General features: G+C 35.1%; 2 protein-coding genes across 2 annotated transcripts; one reads left to right on the forward strand and one right to left on the reverse strand.

Annotated features, from left to right (window-relative positions):
- Positions 1-2,096: 2,096 nt before the first annotated feature.
- LOC140045508 (collagenase 3-like) lies at positions 2,097-8,834 on the reverse strand. The gene is made up of 7 exons (XM_072090444.1): positions 8,470-8,834; positions 7,513-7,808; positions 7,136-7,294; positions 5,749-5,861; positions 5,260-5,404; positions 3,842-4,114; positions 2,097-3,150 (listed from the first exon to the last, which is right to left on the reverse strand). The coding sequence occupies exons 1-7, from the start codon at positions 8,712-8,714 to the stop codon at positions 2,930-2,932; spliced, it is 1,452 nt and encodes a 483-aa protein (XP_071946545.1). The 5' UTR covers positions 8,715-8,834; the 3' UTR covers positions 2,097-2,929.
- Positions 8,835-17,291: 8,457 nt separating this feature from the next.
- Positions 17,292-21,943, forward strand: LOC140045512 (retinol dehydrogenase 13-like). Its single transcript, XM_072090449.1, has 4 exons — positions 17,292-17,435; positions 19,970-20,212; positions 20,501-20,806; positions 21,127-21,943. The coding sequence occupies exons 1-4, from the start codon at positions 17,312-17,314 to the stop codon at positions 21,399-21,401; spliced, it is 948 nt and encodes a 315-aa protein (XP_071946550.1). The 5' UTR covers positions 17,292-17,311; the 3' UTR covers positions 21,402-21,943.
- The last annotated feature ends 233 nt before the right edge of the window (positions 21,944-22,176 follow it).

A 22,176-nucleotide genomic window follows, 5' to 3' on the forward strand; every position in this document is an offset into this window, starting at 1 on the left:
AAAGACGATGATTAATAAGATTGCTCTTGCAATAAGGATGATGATTAATAGTCGAACCCTCGAATTATTTTAACTGTGTATAAAAGAAAAAGGAAATTACCATGAATAATGATGACTTAATTTTTAGTATGTGACTTATTTTAAATAAACTGACTCAGTTTCATTGTTATTATCGGACAATGAATCACCTCCTTGTCATTATATCATGACAATGTAATAGTTACGACGACGTATTATGCCCTATATTCATGTCCTTATAACATTAAAGTGGGTTCGACCTACAAACGCCCCACTTTGATATAATTCCTTATTCTTCGATAATAAACAAGAACTTTTAAATGTTGTTTGATACGACCAGACACCACTGTGGGCGTAACATTTATTTTGTTTTATTTATTTCTTCTTTATAATGGGGGGGGGGGGGGGGTGTCTTTTTCAGTCAAAGAGTCTTCTCCCAAAGGGGGCACAGTATGCAGAAAAACAAACCAGTTACAAAGTTAAACAATCAAAACACACACAACCGACCCCTCCCCCAATTAAAATCATTTATTTGACCAAGGTGTGTTTTTTCCGTCGTGCCGAGCTTCGTATGTAAACTAACAATGTAATTGCAAAGTTGATAAATTAAAAAAAAAAACACCGCTACAGGTGTCGGACGGTGTTGCAAAAAACGTGTAGGTTTTGCATACTGTAATAGTGTATGCGTTCAAAGTGTGCAAAGTATAAAGTTTGAAGCAAACGTGCCATAACCGTCAAACAGGACATACAATGCGTTAACGTGTAACCACAACATCAAGACGAGACATGTTTCTTATCCGCAATATTTAGTCATACGGAAATTACTATTAATTATTAATAATTTTAATAATAAAGTGTTGTTTGAGAACAAGTGCGATTTCCGAGGTTAAACAAAATACCAATGTACTATGTATTGTTATTCATACACACATTGTCGTTATACTTTTAAAGCGTAAGCGTAACGCAAGCGAATTGACCAGACAAGCGGCAGATAATCCATCGCTTGTGATTTGTCAAATTACTTACGCGCACACGAATTTAATTACGAAATCGCTTTGTACAATAAGGGCGAATAGATCTCAAAACTCGTAAGTAGGCCTAGTCCAACAATATTATTGTTAAACAGATTTTTTTCTTTTTTTAATGTACCGGTATGTTTTAATTAAATGTTATTCTAGATGACCTCACACGCGGATGTTAAGCCACGTAAGAAGGAAGAACAGGTAGGCCTAGTTAGCTTCCTGTAACACCCGGAAACAAGTTAATTCTCTCCAAATAAGGTATAACTGTGCCATTAGGTAGTGGTTACTGTGTGTCATTGGTAGTGGCTGTGGCCTACTGATAGATGCACGCGAAGGGGCAAGGGTTGATCAAGGTTTGATTAGTACGGTGGTTCGTTGGGCTAACATTCGGGTGAATGTGTGTAGCACAAGTTGAGAGAGTCCCTCATCCCTTCACATTCTCTTGTGCCATCTTTTGGGTGTACTTAAAATGTAAAATGTAATGATACAAATGTGCAAGTTTGTGTTGATTGATTCAATTGTAAACTATGTTGTATTATTTATATATACAAATAATGAATGTCTATGAGTGCGATGGTACAAATAATGAATGTATATGAGTGAGATGGTTAAAATAATGAATGTATATAAGTGCGATGGTACAAATAATGAATGTATATGAGTGCGATGGTACAAATAATGAATGTATATGAGTGCGATGGTACAAATAATGAATGTTTATAAGTGCGATGTTACAAATAATAAATGTTTATGAGTGCGATGGTACAAATAATGAATGTTTATGAGTGCGATAGTTTAAATAATGAATGTTTATAAGTGCGATGGTACAAATTATTTCATGAGGGGAAAGATGAAAGCTTGAACACAATATTATATTCCAAAATTGAAGTAATTCACCAAAAACATATCTGGTGGCCCACAATTCGTCGTCGATTATTTCATTCATCATGAGCATCATTAATTTCACCATTAGACAAACAAATTATTTTGAAAGAAAGACAATGAACAGTTATGAAAAATTAACTTACTTTTGTTTTAATTTACAAATATTGGTAGACATAGTATTGACAACAATGTGTCCTTCTTTAGTCAGAATTAAGAATGGTCGACCGGTGTATTCAGCCGGTTCCCAGTAACTGTATCTATTTCCGAAGTATCATAGGGATATTTGGTGTTTTACATGTACAGTATCTAGTAGTAATTCCCAACTCTTAATCTAACCTTACATGATACAGGCACCACATGCGATATAAATGAGATGTTGTATTCGGAAAAACATCGGAAATAGATAGTATGTAGAGATAATGCAACTAATTTCAAATAGTTTGGTCTTAAATAAATGGTGTAGTATACTTACAACTTGTTTTAACAATGGTGTGGAAAATAAAAGTTCTATTTTATTTTAATAATTTGGAATTTTTGCAATCTAATCTATATATTTTATTACAGGAAAAATACAAAATTAATGTAATATTTTATAAACTAACTTAACTTAGCCTAACTATACTACATTTACACAAAATTTATTGCAGCAACATATTCCGTTATTATATTTATTTTATATTATAATTAGGCCTACATTTATCCCTTTATTACAGCAGCTGTTCGGATCACACGTACTGTAGTTTACGAGATGGCATAATAAGTTCCATATTATGTTGATAATGCGTGATGGGAAGGAACGCCGGACGCACCAAAGGAACGCCGGACGCACAAAAGCGAAAACTACGGCGACCAGCACCAGACGACTGGATCCAGGATTTGGTATCGTTTATAGCTTAAATTTTTCTGCATTAAATACTACCTTCTAAACTTAATTACCGATTTAAATATTGTAATGGATCACTGAAATTTAACTATTTATACATATTACACATAATATATATTTTTTATATAACAAACAATACGCTAACGAGACTGGAAACAGTTAGGAACAATACGCTGGATATAGACACGGCAGCTGAAGTTCCATCATTGTCTTCACTAACTAAGTCTTGAGCCCTGCAGCCTAAGAAGTCAATACCGTATAGACGTGGGAAGCCTTTCTCAACGGTTCGGACTCTTTCATTGTAGCGGTAGTACACCTTTCCTTTTAAAAAGTACACATTACCTGGTTTATAAAAAAAACATCAATATTAATCAAACAATAAATGTATAATATTAATTATTATTAATGTAACTTTGTATCATTACTGCTGGCTGGGAAGTCTCGAAAATGTGAAAGGTCGCTGTTGAGCATGGTGTGCAACATTTATATTTATGTGAGCGAAATCAGCATTAAATTGAATAGAACTGGTAACGGAATGAATATAATGAGTAGGCCTAATGTTGATTCCGTCAAAAACCTGAGAAGCTAGAATTGTTCACACACGCAAGCAATATATAATTATTAATTCGACAGACCACTCACATCATGGACAAAATGATGAACATGTAGTGAGATTGTCATTGTAGTGTTCACTGTATGATAGAGGCGCTCTATCATTCAGAAACAATGAATGAATCTAACACACAAGAGTCGTGGCTTGGTGGTTATGATGCGTAACTACCAATCTAAGGGTCATGGGTTCCAGTCCTGTCATATGTCAGCATTTTTTCTATTTTTTACAACTCCACTCCCAAAGACTTGTAATAAGACTTCGTTTATGTAGAGCATCTTGTGTACGTATATGTTTGTCTTGTGAACGACATTGTCACCTTTGAGAAGGATAGTGAATGAATTTCGCTTGTGGTTATCCTTACATTATATCCTAAAAATGAGAAAATCAAATAAATAAATAATAATAGACCACTACACTTACCATCGTTATATCGGTATGCTGCAGTTAAATGATTGGGAACACCTTTAAATCTATCACCTATGATTGTTGGAAAGCCTGGAGCTATCGCTTTTCTTTCCTCGTCGTACTGCCAAACTAGATCACCCTTGAAAAAGTAGGTTGTGCGAAATTCGTAGTAAGTAAGAACTGCGTCGATGTTATTAGGGAGTGAAGGTTCATCAGGCCTAGTTAAGCTTGAAATTGATAATGGACCTCCTATATAATTATTTGCATCGTAGATGTAGTAATTTTCACCTGTATTCGGAAATAAATGAATAGATTATTAGTAAAGATAGAGTATAATCTTACTTACTTAGGTTTACTTATGTGATATACTGGACGCAGGACTAAAGTCCTCTATATCCAGATCCAAATTGGTCCAATCCTGGTATTGTGAATCCTTAACTTGTGATCGTATATTACTGGTTGATTCCGCCAGAATTTGTCCAGACTATTTTTTAAACTGTTTAAGTGAGGTTGCTGTCACAACATGTTCCGGTAATGCATTTCAATTATCGGATATACGGTTACTAAAGGAAAATTTCCTTTTATCCAAATGGGAAACTCTCTTAAATCTTGTCTACACTATCAAATTTTATTTGTCAAAAAAGTTTGAGATTTACCCATATGGTAGTGCTATGCTTAAATATGGTAGTGATATGACATCATCATGTCCATATATGGACACATCACATTTTTTTGACACATAGCTTAATAGTCTTAGTGATGCTTACCTAGCTATTTCTTTTAGTACAGTGATCCTAGTATGAGTTATTGTAAATTTTGATGAAGCTAAGGTTTATGAGATTAACAATTTAAAGATAAAAATAAACAAACATGATGTTCTGATATAAGGATGAGCAATTAATTAACAAGTTCCAACAAGCCGTCCAATTATTGATGAATCAATCAATAAAAATAACGGTGCGTTACGTTCTATGTGAACCATGCTTTAAGCTTGGTTCCCACTAGAACGTAACGCAAGGACGTAAACGCAACGCAAGCGTTTTAACCAATGACAAGCGAAGTTATAGACAGTTAGCAATCACAAGCGAATAAGCCATCGCTTGTGATTGGTCAATTTACTTGCGTTGCGTTACGCCTTTGTGTTGCGTCGCTAGTTGGAACCACGCTTTAAGCTTGGTTCCCACTAGAACGTAATGCAAGGACGTAAACGCAACGCAAGCGTTTTAACCAATGACAAGCGAAGTTATAGACAGTTAGCAATCACAAGCGAATAAGCTATCGCTTGTGATTGGTCAATTCACTTGCGTTGCGTTACGTCCTTGCGTTGCGTCACTAGTGGGAACCACGCTTTACGTTGCATCTACGTCCCTTGCGTTGCGTCCTAGTGGGAACCAAGCTTAAATGAAACTTTAGCGATGGATAGTTTAATTTACCTTTGAAGAAAATGAGACTCGCATCTGGTCGCTCATACACAGCGTCTACATCGTCAGGCAATACAGAACCCCACAAGGCTTTATTTTTTACTCCATTAATATTCGTAGGAAAACCTTGACTTGGTATTCTCCAATACCTATCATTCTACAGTGAATTCAACAATAAAGAAAGTTATTAAATGTTATCGGGGTAGGCGTGGTATTACTGTTTAAAGCAGCTGGTTAATGAAAGCTTCAGTCCTACTGTATCACCACAGAAGCCTCTTCAAGAGCAAAATATGGCGTATCAAAACATCAGTTAAAACTAAACGGTGCGCATTACATTACTCGATGTGTCAATCTCTAATACTTTACGATACATTTACACTGGCAATTTTGGCTGTTATATTTTAGAATTAAGGTTTATTAATTATTATTTCGACTCAAGATCTGCAAAGCGCTTCGTGAAAAAGGTGGATACAGTATGTATAAACACAGTTGATATTTTACCTTGAATGCAAATATCTCAGTTCTGAGGTATCCAACAGCTGTAAACGCCTGATTACATCCTTCAGGTTTACCAGATGTGTACGTAGGTCGTGGTCCTCCTCCTCCAGATGACCCTATACACAAAGAAACCTCATGTAAATATGATTTCGCAAAGCATATACATTTTAACAGTTAGTTTGGGTTCCAGACGGAGTTTTGTCTGAATTTTAATAAAAAAGCTAAATATTTTTGCACATATGGCGCTTCATACGTATACTACTTGAGTTTTAATAAAAGAAATTAAATAAAAAAGACATTGAATACAGACTTGGGGCAAAGTCTATGTAACAGTCTAGACTCGTTTGAAGAAATTGTAGAACGTAGAAATAGCACGTAGAAATTGTAGCACGTAGAAATTGTAGCACGTAGAAATTGTAGCACGTCACAAGTTATGGTAAGTAAGTAGGTAATAATATTGATTGCTTTCCAAGAACAGTACAATTTATAAAACAGCATAATATTTAAATGAAAATAAATCACTACAAAACTAGTTTGCAAACAAAAATATTTAGTAAAGTAATAATATTAAATGTAAATAAAGCTTTATTATAATCAATTACTTGTAGGCCTATATGAACCAATGTGCTGCAGCCATAAAAGTCTGAAAAACCAACTGATAAAAAGTGTAAGCTCTAAAGTAAGTCTATATACACGACGAAAACTGTGAGACAAATCTGGCAGTAAACATGCTTTTTATTTTTCTGATTATGAAACACATATAACACTCTTGAGTTGAGTTGCCCTAAACATCTGTAGTTATTTCGAGACTTTTCGATGTTTGTCTGAAATAAAAGTTCAAGTAGTACACGTATGAAACGCCATATGTGACTAAATATTTATCTTTTAAATAATATTAAGACTAATAACACTCTCCTGAACTTTTTGTTTGTTTTATCTTTATACTGGGTGACCTCTTCAGTCAAAGACTGATCTCCCAGAGGGCCCAGTTGGTGATCAGTGGCTGTGATGTACTAATACACCGGGGTAACCCCCTACTCGTCTCGAAAGATGTACTAGGTTCTTTAAAGTGCACACGAGCAAGTTGTGTACACTGGACCTACGGTTTATAGTCCTTATCCGAGAAGACTCGTTCTACCACCAGAACCATGGAGCGAGTGAGTCTCGAACCCCTGCCGATGTTATGGCTACGTGATTACGGTTCCACTGTCTTAACCGCTCGGCCACTCACTCACTAACTAAGATAGGCCTACTGTCTGGAACCATGGATGAAGTATACTTATTGACTTTAGATGTCACTAGACGTTGAAAATAAAGAAAACTTATCATATGCATACATTAAAACAAATTGTTGAATGAATATTATTTAAAGAATAATTTATGTTCTTACCATATAAATATTGGATACCAATTCTATCATCATCTGGTAAAGTGAACGATGCCTGATAGCCTTGATATGCAGGATACATGAGTGATTTGTCTACGTTAGAGTGTTTCAAACCGAGGGAGTGTCCAATCTCGTGAGCGGCAACTTGAAAAAGGTTAAAGTCTACAAAAAAGCATAATTGTAAATGGTCTTACTTATACTAAGATAGGCCTACTGTCTGGAACCATGGATGAAGTATACTTATTGACTTGAGGAACTGGCACAGTGCCAGATCTTTTATTGTAGGACGCAACGCGCGAAATGACACAAGCGCTCTGCAAGTAATTTGACCAATCACGGTCTAATACTGTTGTATAACCTAGATTGAATAATATACTAACCAGTCGTTGATTTCTGAGTAAATACTTCATCATCATCAAAATGAACGTCACCAGCTAGGTCTCCAAAAGTGCCCGGTAAATATGCATGAGCCAATAAACCCCTTGGGCCATCAAATGGATACAGATCTCCGTGATAACCGGATCCAAAGCTCAATTCAATATCCGCTTTTTTGGATTCAATTCTAACGAATTGTAAAGGCGTAACGTCACTCCACACTCTGAATGCTCTAGCTATTATTTCATCGACATCATCATTAGTTAACAATCCTTTGCGATTCTTCGGATAAGTTTTAATCCTGAAAAAAAGAAGTAATTATTATGTACCGGTATATACAATTATTATTTGGATTGGTTGTTTGCTATAGTGGAGCTGTAGTTTGGTGGTTAATGTGTGCTTGCCTCCTAATTCCAAGGTCCAGGGTTCAATCCCAACCTAGTGCCGAAGTTATAACTCACGACTCTTTCAACTTCACTCACTAAGCCTCAAATAAGACTTAGTGTTTATAAGCACGATTAATTAAAATAGTTTCCATCCTGGAATTGGCGAGTTACTCGCTTTCGGATGCAAATGAAATAAAGGAAAAACAAAAAATATATTTGTAACTCATACGAAAGATAATTGATTGAGCACGAACATATTAACATATTGGAACATTATATGTTACGGAAGCTGTAAATTGTAATTTAGAGCAAAACATAGCCAAATGGTCTGTCACTGGTCAGACAATAATTATATTTTTGGTTAAATGTAATTGTTTAATAATTATTTCACTTAGGCCTATAGAAATATAAGTGAAATCATTATTTTTGTTTGTTTTTTCTACGGAAGTGAAAAACTTATTTAAATGCACAATGTCCTATTCAAAGTCAAATTTTATTAATTTTCATTTTTCATGTTTTTTGGAGGACAATTATACATCTTTAAATATTTAAAATAAAAGGTACATTCATTTTTACCTGTAAGTAAGGTTCTGTTTTTCCCATTTTTCACCTGCAATGGCGTATCGTTTGTTTAGCCTGCCGCCAAGACTGTTGCCATCCTCATTTGGTATCGTTGGGTCTGGCACACCACATCGGGGTTTGTCCATTTGTTCAAGTGTTTCAGCGTCAATTTCTCCTGTCACGCGTATACCGTAAAATGTCTGGAATTGCGTAATTGCTTTTTTCATTCTGTCACTCTCCCTGATCTCCGATGGACCCATCGTACCATCATTTGGCAGATATCCAAATTTTTTTAGAAAAGTCTATTTAAAAAAAACATAACATTTTCATTTTTCTGTCACTCTGTCTTATTAATCTCAGATGGACCCATCGTACCATCATTTGGCAGATATCCAAATTTTTTTTGAAAAGTCTATTTAAAAAAACATAACATTTTCATTTTTCTGTCACTCTGTCTTATTAATCTCAGATGGACCCATCGTACCATCATTTGGCAGATATCCAATTTTTTTTAGAAAAGTCTATTAAAAAAAAAACATAAAATTTTCATTTTTCTGTCACTCTGTCTTATTAATCTCAGATGGACCCATCGTACCATCATTTGGCAGATATCCAAATTTTTTTAGAAAAGTCTATTTAAAAAAAACAATAACATTTTCATTTTTCTGTCACTCTGTCTTATTAATCTCAGATGGACCCATCGTACCATCATTTGGCAGATATCCAAAGTTTTGTAGAAAACTCTATTTAAAAAACATAAAATTATTCATGAAAAATATTGCTACATTTTTATTTTTTAACCAACGAAATAGTTATGGTATTGTACAGAGACACATTTATTATTTATTTCAGTCACTGTCAAGATTTATCAGCATACGCTGTTTAGGGTCACTCCCTATAAATAAGGTAAAATTAAAAAAAAAATAAATTTCATTAAAGTCATGTTTAGCTTTTGAAGAACTTTAAAAACTTCGCGTCTTATTGAATCGCAAATAAAAAAAGTAATGTCTGAACAGCGCATGCGCTTCTTAATCCAGCTGAACGCAACGCAGGAACGTAACGTAAGTACCTTTTACTAGTCTTGTTCCAGACGGAGTTTGTTTTAATATTAGGTACATATTATTATACGTATACTACTTGAGTTTCAGACAAAAATCGAAATAAAAACAAATAAATAAAAAAAGACAATGAATACACAGACTTGGAGCAAGTCTAATCTTTTATCAACACGGTTGATCATCCGAACTGTCACCCTTTGATTGGTAAACTTTATAACTTACGTTGCGCATACGCCGTTGCGAAACCTAATGATGTAAGCGCAACGTAAGTGATTTGACCAATCACACGCAATGGATTATTCACTTGTCATTGGTCAATTCGCTTGAGTTGCGCCACGCCCTTACGTTGCGTCTCTAGGTACAGTTTTATAGAGTTTATGCAAACTGCCTACGGTCTTATATTACCTACCTGAGTTTGCATAACTTCATCGTCAGTAGCTGACGACTGAGTATGATGATCAGCATGCGTAACAACAAAACAGGCGCATGTTATGCCAAAGGTGCATAACACTAAATACTTCAAAATCGCCATAGTAAATCTTCTTGTTCTCTCTTCGTTGTGCAGTTAATTCGGGATAGCAAATAATAAATAATATCAGTTCAGCTGTCTTATTTATATAGTTTTATAAGGTGAATGTATACCACATCAGGAAGGATACATATTCATGATTATGGGAATTATTCAACATACAATCGATTATAGTATGTTACTATGAAATTTGTGGGTAGGCCTACGTACTATTAGTCGGTATGACGAAAAGACAATGAACTTATTATGATATTATTATTATTATTATAAACTTTATGTGACATAACAAATGTGATTTGCACATATAATTATGGACATGATAATTTGAACTTATTGATAGTTTTAATTCTAAACACTGTGAAAACACTTCCTCTTTTAGTGTTTTTCAATTAAATGCAAGAAGCCTAGTTAAGCATTTTGACGAAATCAATGATTTTGTAAACATTATGAATCACAAATTTACGGCATTATGTTTTTCAGAGACTTTTTTTTAATAATAGTAAAACAATTTGTTCTTTTTACAGTATGGCCGGTTAAAATATTATATATATATTACAGAAATCAAGAACTGATAGGCCTGGTGGTGGTGTCGCTATATATCTTGATCGGAGACATCAATACAAATTGCGTAATGATCTTTCTTCTATTATTTCCAACAATTCTGAATCCATCTTCATTGAAATTAAAGCCCAACCAAAAAATATAATCCTTTCTGTAATACTGTATACCGAAACCCTGAATTACCTGTAAACTCTTTCAATACAAATATTTCAAAAATTCTCGAAATTATACACAATGAAAACAAAACTGCATACCTTACTGGGGATTTCAATATTAACTTACTAAATTCCCGACTAAATTGCAATTCACACAAACGTCCGAATTTATCAGTACTTTAATTTTTCAATCTCATACCAAAAGTCTTTTTCATAATTTTCGAATTCTTAATATTTATGATTTGAATAAAGTCCAAATAGCTGCCTTTATGTACAGAGTAGGCCTACACAAGCAAACACTGCCTTCATATCTAAACAATTTATTCATTTCTACTTCTTCTGTTCACAATTATTCAACTAGATTTTCTGCTAACAATTTTTATTCTATATCACCCTGCAATTCCCAACTTAGACTACATTCCATTTTTTATGCTGGCCCCAAATTATGGCAATTTATTTCCAAGTTAAACTTAGATAAAACATCAGTTAATACCTTTTTAAGCGTGCGTTTAAACTGTCTCTGATCTCGATATATGTAAATACCACTCTACTTATTTATTATTTATTATAGGCCTATATCATACAATATATATATGAAACATGGAATAATTTCTTTTTTGTATACTGCCTTACTTATTTACTTATTTATTTATTTACTTATTTATTCAATGCTTTTATATTTATTGTAATTATTATTATTGTCTAAGGTTGCTTATAAGCTTAAAGATCTATGCTCTGCACAGATCTTAATATATGCATCCTCCATGTACTAGGTTGTAGTAGTATGTGGAAAATAAATTAAATTGAATTGAATTGGGCATATATCAATACCACACTTTTTATGTCAAACTAGTTTGATAATGCAGATAGAGCTTTAGTCAAAGATTTCGATAAATTCTCCCAGTGAATCGATCAAAACAGGCTCAAGATCTGATAATTGTGTTTTTATCCTTAATTATTTGTTCTTTTTTCTTCGATTTATGGTTAAAGTGACCATGAAACGGGATGCAAACACAATGATTGAAAGGGCTTTTTTTTATGTTGCGTCGGCGTCGCTTTAAGGCCTATTTCCAACACTATTGCCTGTTAAACAAATACATTAATGTGTGTGCACAACATAATTCATGTTACGATTAATACAAACGTTGATTATCTTACAGTAGTAAAACAATGTAATGATTGATGATTATGGGGTAGTGGTTGTACGAGGGAAACAATACTGGCGGCGGTATTGGCAATTTCTTGGTAATGTTAATGATGACGTAACAATTATTATCTACACCATTATGATTTTATTTTCCGTTAGTCGAAAGCTTAATTGCTCAGCATTTTTTTTTCTAAGGCTCTTTACGTTTACGCCTTGTGTCTGATCGCTCCAAATTCATTTTAATTTGCGAATCAATCGAAGGTATAGTAAGTTTAATACGACATTACACGTCTTCTTCAACAGTGTGCTTTTGTATTTCAAGATTAATAAGATGACTCTCTCAATATGGGTGATAAGTAATAGTCCTACCCTCAAATTATGTGACTGTGTATAAAAGAAAACAACGAAATACCATGAATAAGTATGACTTAATTTAGTCCCTCACTTATGGCTCTCTCAATATGGGTGATAAGTAATAGTCCTACCCTCGAATTATGTGACTGTGTATAAAAGAAAACCACGAAATACCATGAATAAGTATGACATAATTTAGTCTCTCACTTATGGCTCTTTCAATATGGGTGATGAGACCCTCGAATTATTTTACTGTGTATAAAAGAAAAAACAAAGGAAATAATAATAGATATAAATGTCGAATAACTTAATTTAAGTGTATGACTTAATTTAAGTGTATGACTTATTTTAAGTGTATGACTTATTTTAAGTGTATGACTTATTTTAATTAAACTGGCAATGAATCACCTCCTTTGCCATATAAATCATGACAATGTGACAATGTCATAACATTATGACGATATTATGCCCTATATTCATGTGTCCATAACATAAGTGGGTTATGGCCTACAAACAATCAATTATTCGATATTTGGTCTATTCAACACGTTTAATGTTGCATGTTGAAAGACTTCAGCGCTGGGCGTACAACCAACCAACCAGTTGTTTGGTTGACTACGTTGTTTTCGTTTGTTATTGTGTTGCTAAAAGTTTCGTAGTAGTAATTGAATTTAGGGTTTTAATACATTTTTTGAAACAACAAAAGCGTGGTACCGGTTTTGGAGGGTACAAACAACGTGTCGTGGTATAATATCTTTATGCGCTCAAACGTGCGAAATGTGTATACAGTTCGACGCAAACGTGCAATAACTCGTTAGCACTGTGTTACGTGTAACCACACCACCAAGCACGGTTCTTAATCATGTTGAGACGACGTCAATATTTAGTCATATTAATTATGAATCACATAATTGGGGGATAATAATGGTAGTGTTGTTTTATTTGTGACCAAGTGAGACTAAACAAAATGCCAATGTGCTTTATCGTTATCACCATATTTTAATTGTTTTTTACTGTCGTCACATATCTTTTAAAGCTTGGTTCTCACTTGGCAACGCAACGCAAGGACGTATGCGCAACGCAAGGACGTATGCGCAACTCAAGGACGTATGCGCAACGCAAGGACGTATGCGCAACAAAAGCGCGTTGATCAATCCAAGCGACAGTAGTAAGATAATTCATCATTTGGTTTGGTCAATACTTACTCTTGCGGTGCGTCTCCTAGTGGGAACCAAGCTTACGAATTCAAGTGAATAGTATCGCTATTTGTACTCTTAAACTATACAAATGAGGTAACTTAACTGAGCTACAACATTTGACGAGCGCATCTTTGCAATAAGCCTCTCAAATAGGCCTGGTCCAACAATACATATTGTAAACAAACATTATTTCTTTTTTTTTCTATTAATGTAGGTCTAATGTGGTATGTTTCAATATGAATACCGCACATGCTAACAGAACAAATGTTATTCTAACCTCACACGCGGATGTAGGCCCTGTAAGCTAGAACAGGTAGTTGGCTTCCTGTAACCCTGACACTTACAAGTTATATATTCTCTCCAAATAAGGTATAACTGTGTCATTGGGTAGTGGTTGTGGCCTACTGAAGGAAACCAACAATAAACGGATTGTATATTAAACATCGAATGATGTGTATCTATGATATAACAGGATAGGGGTTAGGCAACCTGCCAGTAGAAGAAACAGACGCACAACCTATAACTCAGATGCTCAAAGGGCTACGGGCTTACACAGCATTTATTATCAAATATATACAAATATTTAAAATGTGTTGTTGGTACACAGACAAAGTTCTTAAATTTTTTTAAAAAGGTTAAAAAAACATACCGACAAAAGAGAAATTCCAATAACAAAAAAAAAAGCAAACAAAGAGAGTGGCAAAAATGAAGGAGTGCCTATAAACTTATATATACTTATACTACAATACAAATGGGAAATTGCAGCACGTTTTCCCCCTCCGTGGATATCATGACTCGGCAAGTTTCTAATGTTTGTTCCTCTCTCACAGGTTTAACACCAATTGCTCTTTCGAAACGATTTAGATATACTACAGTATACAGTACTAAATTTATCTTATCAATATAGGTAGGCGACTTCCATTAGAACTTTACGCCGCCATGACTTAACATAGAGGGCGCCGTAAACGAAAGTGATAATGACAAGTTGTCTGTTTCCAAGAAAAAATTCTTGCATTTCATTGGTCAAAAGTATAGCGCGTTGAGGTTGACCGCTTATTTAATTATGTTGATATTCATATTCCTATAGACTCACCACCACCAAAGGGTGTGTGAGTTCTATGGAACGCCGCACAGTGGGCCAGAATCAATTCAAAGTGTGCCAAAAGTCCAAAATGGTAAATGTGGCATTCCGAACTTTTTAATATTGGATTAGGAAGAAGACATCTTAAATTATATAAATCCACTAATAATTTAATTTTTTGTAAATTTTAATAGTGTCTTGTAACCATGGAAACTTGAAGAAACCATGACATTTCACTTAAAATGAGCAAAAACAACAGTTTTGATAAATTCGCTGTTATTTTTTCTTGAAAAAAGCAATGGATTTGATACTGCATGAAATTGTCTGTTATTAATAATATTAGGCAGTAAAATAACATTTTCGATTATTGCTTTATTTTAGGGTTAAAAGTCACAAAATATAGCCCAAAAAATACCCAAAAATCGTATTTTTAAAGTAAAACGACTAAAATAGTTTGGATTCGCGTCGATTCGCGCGCTAATTTGGACATTAGTATTTCGAGCAAAGCTTGAGCTTTACGTTAATACCAAATTTGGCTGCGAAAATTTGCGACATTGCATATAGGAAGCTATTTAAATGTCCCGTTTTAAAATAAATGTATAATGCATTTTCATTGACACATTGATGTACCGCAAGCGCACGAACTTGACGAAGAGAAAACCTTTCCACGACGCGTCTGTATTGGAAAAGAGAATGCTACCAGTGTGAGAATAAGCATTCATAAATGTAGGTACAGGTAACATGGCCTCCATATCAAAATACAACCTTTAAAGCTGTCCATTCGGCTGGTTTAATTACCAACATTGAACTAGCCTGCAATGTATGTTTACGTAAATTGCGTTTACATTACAATGTAAGGAATGACGAGAACATAATACCAAAATAACTTTTGGAGTATAGGCCTACTACTAAAACTATCAAACCATTTCTTTATTATACGAAGAAGATGGTACAAGTATGGCCGTCACAAGGTTCATTTCATCAGCTATTATTAGTCAGAGAACCAGAAGAACTTCTTCATGCTGCTTCACAAGGCGTCTATTAAGACCAGCTAAAATAATCAAGTTTTATCGCTTTTCTGTACTTTTTGAACTGTTTTGATGTACATTACTTTTTGAAAGTTCATTTTTTTATGAGAGCACGCGACTTATGGCTGTTGGCCTTGTATATGTGGAGCTACCCCAAAACAGTTGAATGATTTGGATAAACTCCCATCGTCAAGTGAAGAAGCCTACAGCTATGGCTCTCGCCACTACACAAATGGAGTAGGTGCTTCAAAATGCTAATTCATATTGGTACAGAATGCCAGAAAAAAAGTGGCGTATTTCGTCTGATAGTGAAAAAGCCCCCTGGCGCATATACCCATGTGGTCCTTCGCCAGTATTCATCCAGATCCAGATCAGAAGCCATCGTTGCCGATATGAAGAAAAGAAATACACGATCGGTTTAAAGAAGATATAGGAATGAAAGTAGATGAACCTAAACAAGGTTCAGGAAAACAATCGCTGAAATTTGCGGGTTGGATGTAAATCTAGTACGTGTTTAGACCCTTTACAATTTGGGGACTACTGCCGAAAAACAGCAGAGTTATATATACAACTCTATCCATGGTATAAAATGCCAGTGAGTGTACATGTTCTCCTAGTTCATGGTTCATCTATTATTTCGAGTTCTGTATTACTGATAGGTATGATGAGCGAAGAGTCTATCGATGAAAACATACAATGAAAACAAACGACAACATAAGTGATGTATTTCAGTCATTCAGTCAGTCAACCTATTTTCAATATTAATATTATGACATCATACTGTACATTAAAAGGATGGTTTCATTGAACTCTGTGGATCTTTAAATAATTTAAGTAGGCCTACGTTGCAATCATGGATGCAATTTAATCACACATGATATTGCAATGAGAATTAAAGTCATCTAATCATTTTATGGCGTCTAATATATTAAGAAAATGTTCCAGTTGGATTTATTGGGTGTAATAGAAACCCTTACACTTTCAATAACGAATGTAATATCAATCGACATAAGAATTACAAGCACATTCGCCTCAACCAATCAGAAAACACCATTTGTATTACGTCATACCTATTTAAAAATACTCCCATTAAATTCTACGAGTCTGAAAACCCCTTAGATCCTTTAAAAATTAAGGTAATCAGTATTTATTTATGCGTATAGACTTTTGGCACACTTTGAACCAATTCTGGCCCACTGTGCGCCGGGTGTGCCACTCACTTTCAAAGACCTAACAGTCCGGCCATAGGAACTGACCATGCTTATCATATTTAAGGTTTTAGTTAATCGCGATTGTGAGTGAGAAAGCACATACCACGCTTAATGGTTAATGACTGCATGACCAAAATCAAGTGTTTCGGCTGAGAAGTTAGTTCTCCGAAAACAACATTAAATTTATACCTTGTGGTCACATAATTCGTATACAGGCCGAGTTCAGTAGTACCTATGCATGGACTGTACCATTTTTTCCGAACATAGGCTAAATAAATTCTAGATTTAGGCAGGCGATTATGCAAGCCTTGAATATAATATTTTATTTCTATTGTTTTAAATATGTGTGTATCCTACTGATACAAAAGTGATTCAAAGATTCAAATAAAGATAATTTTAGAATAGCCAATTCTCATTCCTTCCGGTCGAAAGTGTACGCTTCATTAACCACGAACGTATGACGTCACGTAATAACATTTTTTCGCTCAAAGCTTCCACTACAATTAAAGTTTTTACGGTGGCCACGAGGTAAACATGTTTTCGTTGACTGTGTGTTTATTTTTTAGTTTCTTTCTTGGAGTTTATTACTACTTTGTCAAAGTTGCCGACAGATGTACCTGCCAAACGAATTTGAGCGGGAAAACGGTGATCATTACAGGTAGAAACAGTGTTGTTGTTGTTGTTTTGATATTTTAAGTTCTTCTTGCTGGCTTATGATTCCCTTACGAGACTGGCAGCAGAAATACAGAAATAGTTAGTTTGATTGGTTGAAATGTTAGTCATTCAAACACCTGTTGATGTAAAAACTAGATTTACATACTATTGTTTTAAACAATTTATACATTTTCTTGTCTGGCCCATCCATCATGGGTCGTTTTCATTATAGTTAGGTTTATTATCAATCTATAATTATAGTAGGCAAAACCAGCTTTCTAAGAACATTGAAGTCACCATGACCTTAGTTTAGCACACCATCAGATATGTATCGTTCTTGGCGGTTGCCATAGTGATTAGATAGGAATCTAAGTATTAAGTACTACAGTATACCATAACATGGAGGAAAAAATAATTAATTTTTCCTCCATGAGTATAACCTAAAAACCAACATGCCATCATTGTGTGGTTTTACGTTTTTACTCGCTAGACGCTCCTAATCTGTAAAATGATATAGGCCTACTGATCGGAGTCACATTTCTCACCATCTTCTTCAGAAAAAAGAAAAGAAAAATGTTAAATTGTTAAGTTTATTTGGTGTTGAATCCTTGAGTGAGGCATGTTCATTCAAGAGTCACGGTTTGTTTAACATTTTAGCTTAAATTACAAATAAACCGAGCACAATGTGGTTTAAATAAATAAACAATTACACTGAAGGATAGACTGTGTACAGTATTATTAAATGCATCCGTAGAATCGATGAATTTTCTACACTAATGACATTTAAGCTATTTTTGAAAACAGGAAAAATATTGTTTTTGTAATAAGTTTCCTCTAACGATGCCGTTTGTCAATGTTATTCTACTCATCTAACAAAATAGGCCTATTATACAACAAAAAGCCAATAGTCAGAATGTTTTTTATAGTTTGCATATTAAACTTGTTTTAAACAGAAATGTTTTCGGATATTATTACGGTACGACTTCAAAAAGGTCAACGTTTAAGGAATTGTAACTAGGCAATAAATAACGTGGCCATGTGTTTGTAGGCGTGCAGGAATGCAATTCCCTCGATGACAACCACGACGTTCAAAATGAGATGGATAAGAAACCTGATTACGGATTTGCCTACAGGCCTGGAAAAGCTTGCGGCTCCCACGAGACGAAACGCAAGGACACACACATGCAACGCACAGAAACACAAAACGCAAGTGACGCACGGACTCGGTTTTGGTAGTCCTAATATGGCGATAATAATATCATATTTAGAGACTTTTACTTATTAATATTAATTAAACTGAACTGGATCGCTTTTGATGGAATAGTGCGTTATCGTGTGCACGTCTTATATTACGTTTTAGTTGGAACAAAGTTCGTAGACACCGGCGCCGGATGTACTCAATTGCGTAAACGGTATCTGTTTACTACCCACAGTTCCATGAAAGATGATAAAATATTCCCTCATAAAACTGTTTTTATGTTAGATGATATATGTAATGACTGGTCTATTCCACGATACTGTATCTTACAACAAACTAACCTAGTACTAACTGTATTAATAGTTGTGCACTTGAACAGCATTTGACCACCAGGGGCATATATACGGTCCGGCCGGGAGTCAGCATTTGACCACCAGGGGCATATATACGGTCCGGCCGGGAGTCAGCATTTGACCACCAGGGGCATATATACGGTCCGTCCGGGAGTCAGCATTTGACCACCAGGGGAATATATACGGTCCCGCCGGGAGTCAACGTTTGTAAACGTGCAAGGTGGCTGCAAAATTTGTATTTGTAATAACAATCGGATTTATTTGGATATTCTAAGTACTAAAGTAGGCCTACATCACATCGCCTACGCATGTTGTTCAAATAATTAGGTGATACGGACGATAACGAAACCATTTAACGGGAAAGGTGCGTAATTAGGTTTGTGTAATGAATTGTGATGAGATTAATAATTATAGGCCTCGCATATTAGTATAAGTTGATAAGCATATGCTGGTACACATTCATTCTTACATACATTTACAGCGAGAAGTTCTATTTAATGTTTATCGTTAGTATACACGAATGATTGATGATCAGATGAAATTGTATTATATTTATATAATCTGTCGTATTGGGCTATAATAATTGAGAAATTAATTATCTTATTTAAGCCTATTATTATATTTTAAGTAGAGCGACTGTAACTAAATACGTAAATCGCATAGGCGGATTAAAGGGGCCCAGTTGCCCCCGGGCCCATCCTAAATTTTGCTATTGTTGTAATGCAAAATACAGGACACTAATTTCCGTTCGGCACTTAAAATTTGCAATTTTTGGCCCTGAACCCCACCCCAACCTATTTTAAAATCTTGGATCCGCCACTGAATATAATCGAAACAAACTCCAGTTGTTAAATACCAAATTTACGTTTAATTATAATATCCGTCGTTCAAATATATAAGACATACTGGTATTGGAGAATAATAACTCTTGACTTACAGCTTAAGGATATTATTGTATGGTAATAAAACCTGTTTATTTCTTTTTAGGTGCTAATACCGGAATAGGCAAAGAAACTGCTTTTGAATTAGCAAAACGTGGAGCAAAGGTCATATTAGCATGTCGCAATAAAGAAAAGGCAGAAAGCGCTGCTAATGACATTCGTGTTGCCACGGACAACCCAAATGTCACGTGTTGTGTTATGGATCTAGCGAGCTTTAAATCGGTGCGCATGTTTGCTGAACGAATGCTGAAACAAGAAGATAGGATTGACATACTTGTAAATAACGCCGGTAAGATATTTTATCATGAGCATATAGTACTTTTGTTTTCACGAATAGGTAGCTATCGAGTGGAAAAGTCATTCTGCAAACGCAGAAGATTCTCCTCTTTATGACACGTCTTTCACTAATGCTCTGTCTACACTATCAAACTAGTTTGACAACAAAAGTGTCATGTGCCCAATTATGGTAGTTATGTTGTAACGTCATCGTGGACACTTCACTTTTTTCACATAAAGTTTGATAGTGTAGACAATGCATAAGGATCTGGGTCACTAAAAATGTGCTTTAATTCTCCAGGTGTGGTGGATGACGGTTCTAAACAGACTGAAGACGGCCATGACTTAGTGTTTGGCGTAAACCATCTCGGCCATTTCCTTCTCACAAATCTACTTGTACCAAAACTGAAAGAAAGTTCCCCCAGTCGGATAATAAACGTATCGTCTGATGCCTATCAGATGGCACAGCTTAATTTCGACAACTTGAATGAAAACAAGGGACGTATAGCATCGTATTCGCAAAGTAAACTTGCAAATGTTGTGTTCACAAAGGAACTTAGTCGACGTTTGAAAAACACAGAATTAGCTGTGTTCTCTCTTCACCCAGGTTTGTATAGTTTTTATTGGGAAATGAACAAACTTAGGTAGGCCTATTAGGTTGGTTCAACTCTGTAAAATGACCACACTGTAAATCCCGGCTCTGATAGCTGAAAAGTTATGTTGGTATCTTTGATAAGTACGGTACTTAACAATAGTTTGGGCTCAGCTATAAACATTTTATTTGGGGAAAGGTAAATCAAAGGCACAAGACGGTCAAATGGAGAAGATCCCGCTAACTTGAAATGTATGTTATAAATCCAAAGTATACATAAATGAGGGTGCAAAGACACAACATTACGTAACATAACAGTGGATATTTTTTTTTAGGAAGCATTGATACAGAGATAAAAAGAAACTGGTCTCCATTTCTCAAAGTTTTGGCACCAATCATCAAATTCTGGATGCTAAAAAGCGCAAATGATGGAGCGCAGACGTCTGTTCATTGCGCTATTGCAGACGACATATCGCATTTATCAGGCGCGTATTTTAAGGGTTGCAAGGTACAGAAGATGGCAACACACGCAGCAGACGAAACCAATGGCAGGCGACTATGGGAGATCAGTGAAGAAATGACAGGTTTAAAAGAAACTGAGAAAAATTGAAGAATACGGATTACAGGATTGAACTTTAACCTCAAATGTTAAAAATGCCAAACCCCTTGAAAGTCTTTCTACCTTACAGCTGATGTTAGGCGCTTCTAAGGCCAACTTGGATAGCGTCGTACGACGAGGCCCGAATGGCAGGAAATTAAACAACAAGTTCTCCCGACGACCTAAAAACTACGCTAGACGCTATCTCAAGAGGACTCGTCTCGTCGGGATTCAACTCGGACAGCACCGACGAGCCAAGACGCTTCGTCCGGCCTCGTCGTACGATGCTGTCTGAGTTAGCCTTACGTTGTTATACAATGTTCTTATTTATAAGTCAAACGATTGATTACCCTGTAACAATGACGATATCATATATTTATACTCTTCGCGATTGATTGCGCCGCGCGTACCGCGTCGTGAAGCAAAAGGCCGCTAATATCAGGAACCGAACAATGAATGTATTTCGCGAACCATGATTCCAGTTATTCTGGTATAGTAATATTTTCAAACAGTCAATAACAAGAAAGAGTGCTATATGTAATTATATTTATTCATTTTGTATATAAAATATGTATAGAATTACGGTTAATTTCTTTTGTAACGCTGTCAGTAAGTGACAATTCGTGCAGCAAAACTTACTAAATAGAATCTAATACTGACAATAAACGGTAACGTTGAAATGTTACGAAATAATAAAATACGTGTTTGTATTATATACTGTACATTATTATTGTCATTAATAATTCCATGTGAAAAAAACTGAGTTGTTTAGCTTATATAGAACCAT

This window comes from Antedon mediterranea, chromosome 3 (genome assembly GCF_964355755.1).
Source record: "Antedon mediterranea chromosome 3, ecAntMedi1.1, whole genome shotgun sequence".
NCBI classification, from domain to species: Eukaryota; Metazoa; Echinodermata; class Crinoidea; order Comatulida; family Antedonidae; genus Antedon; species Antedon mediterranea.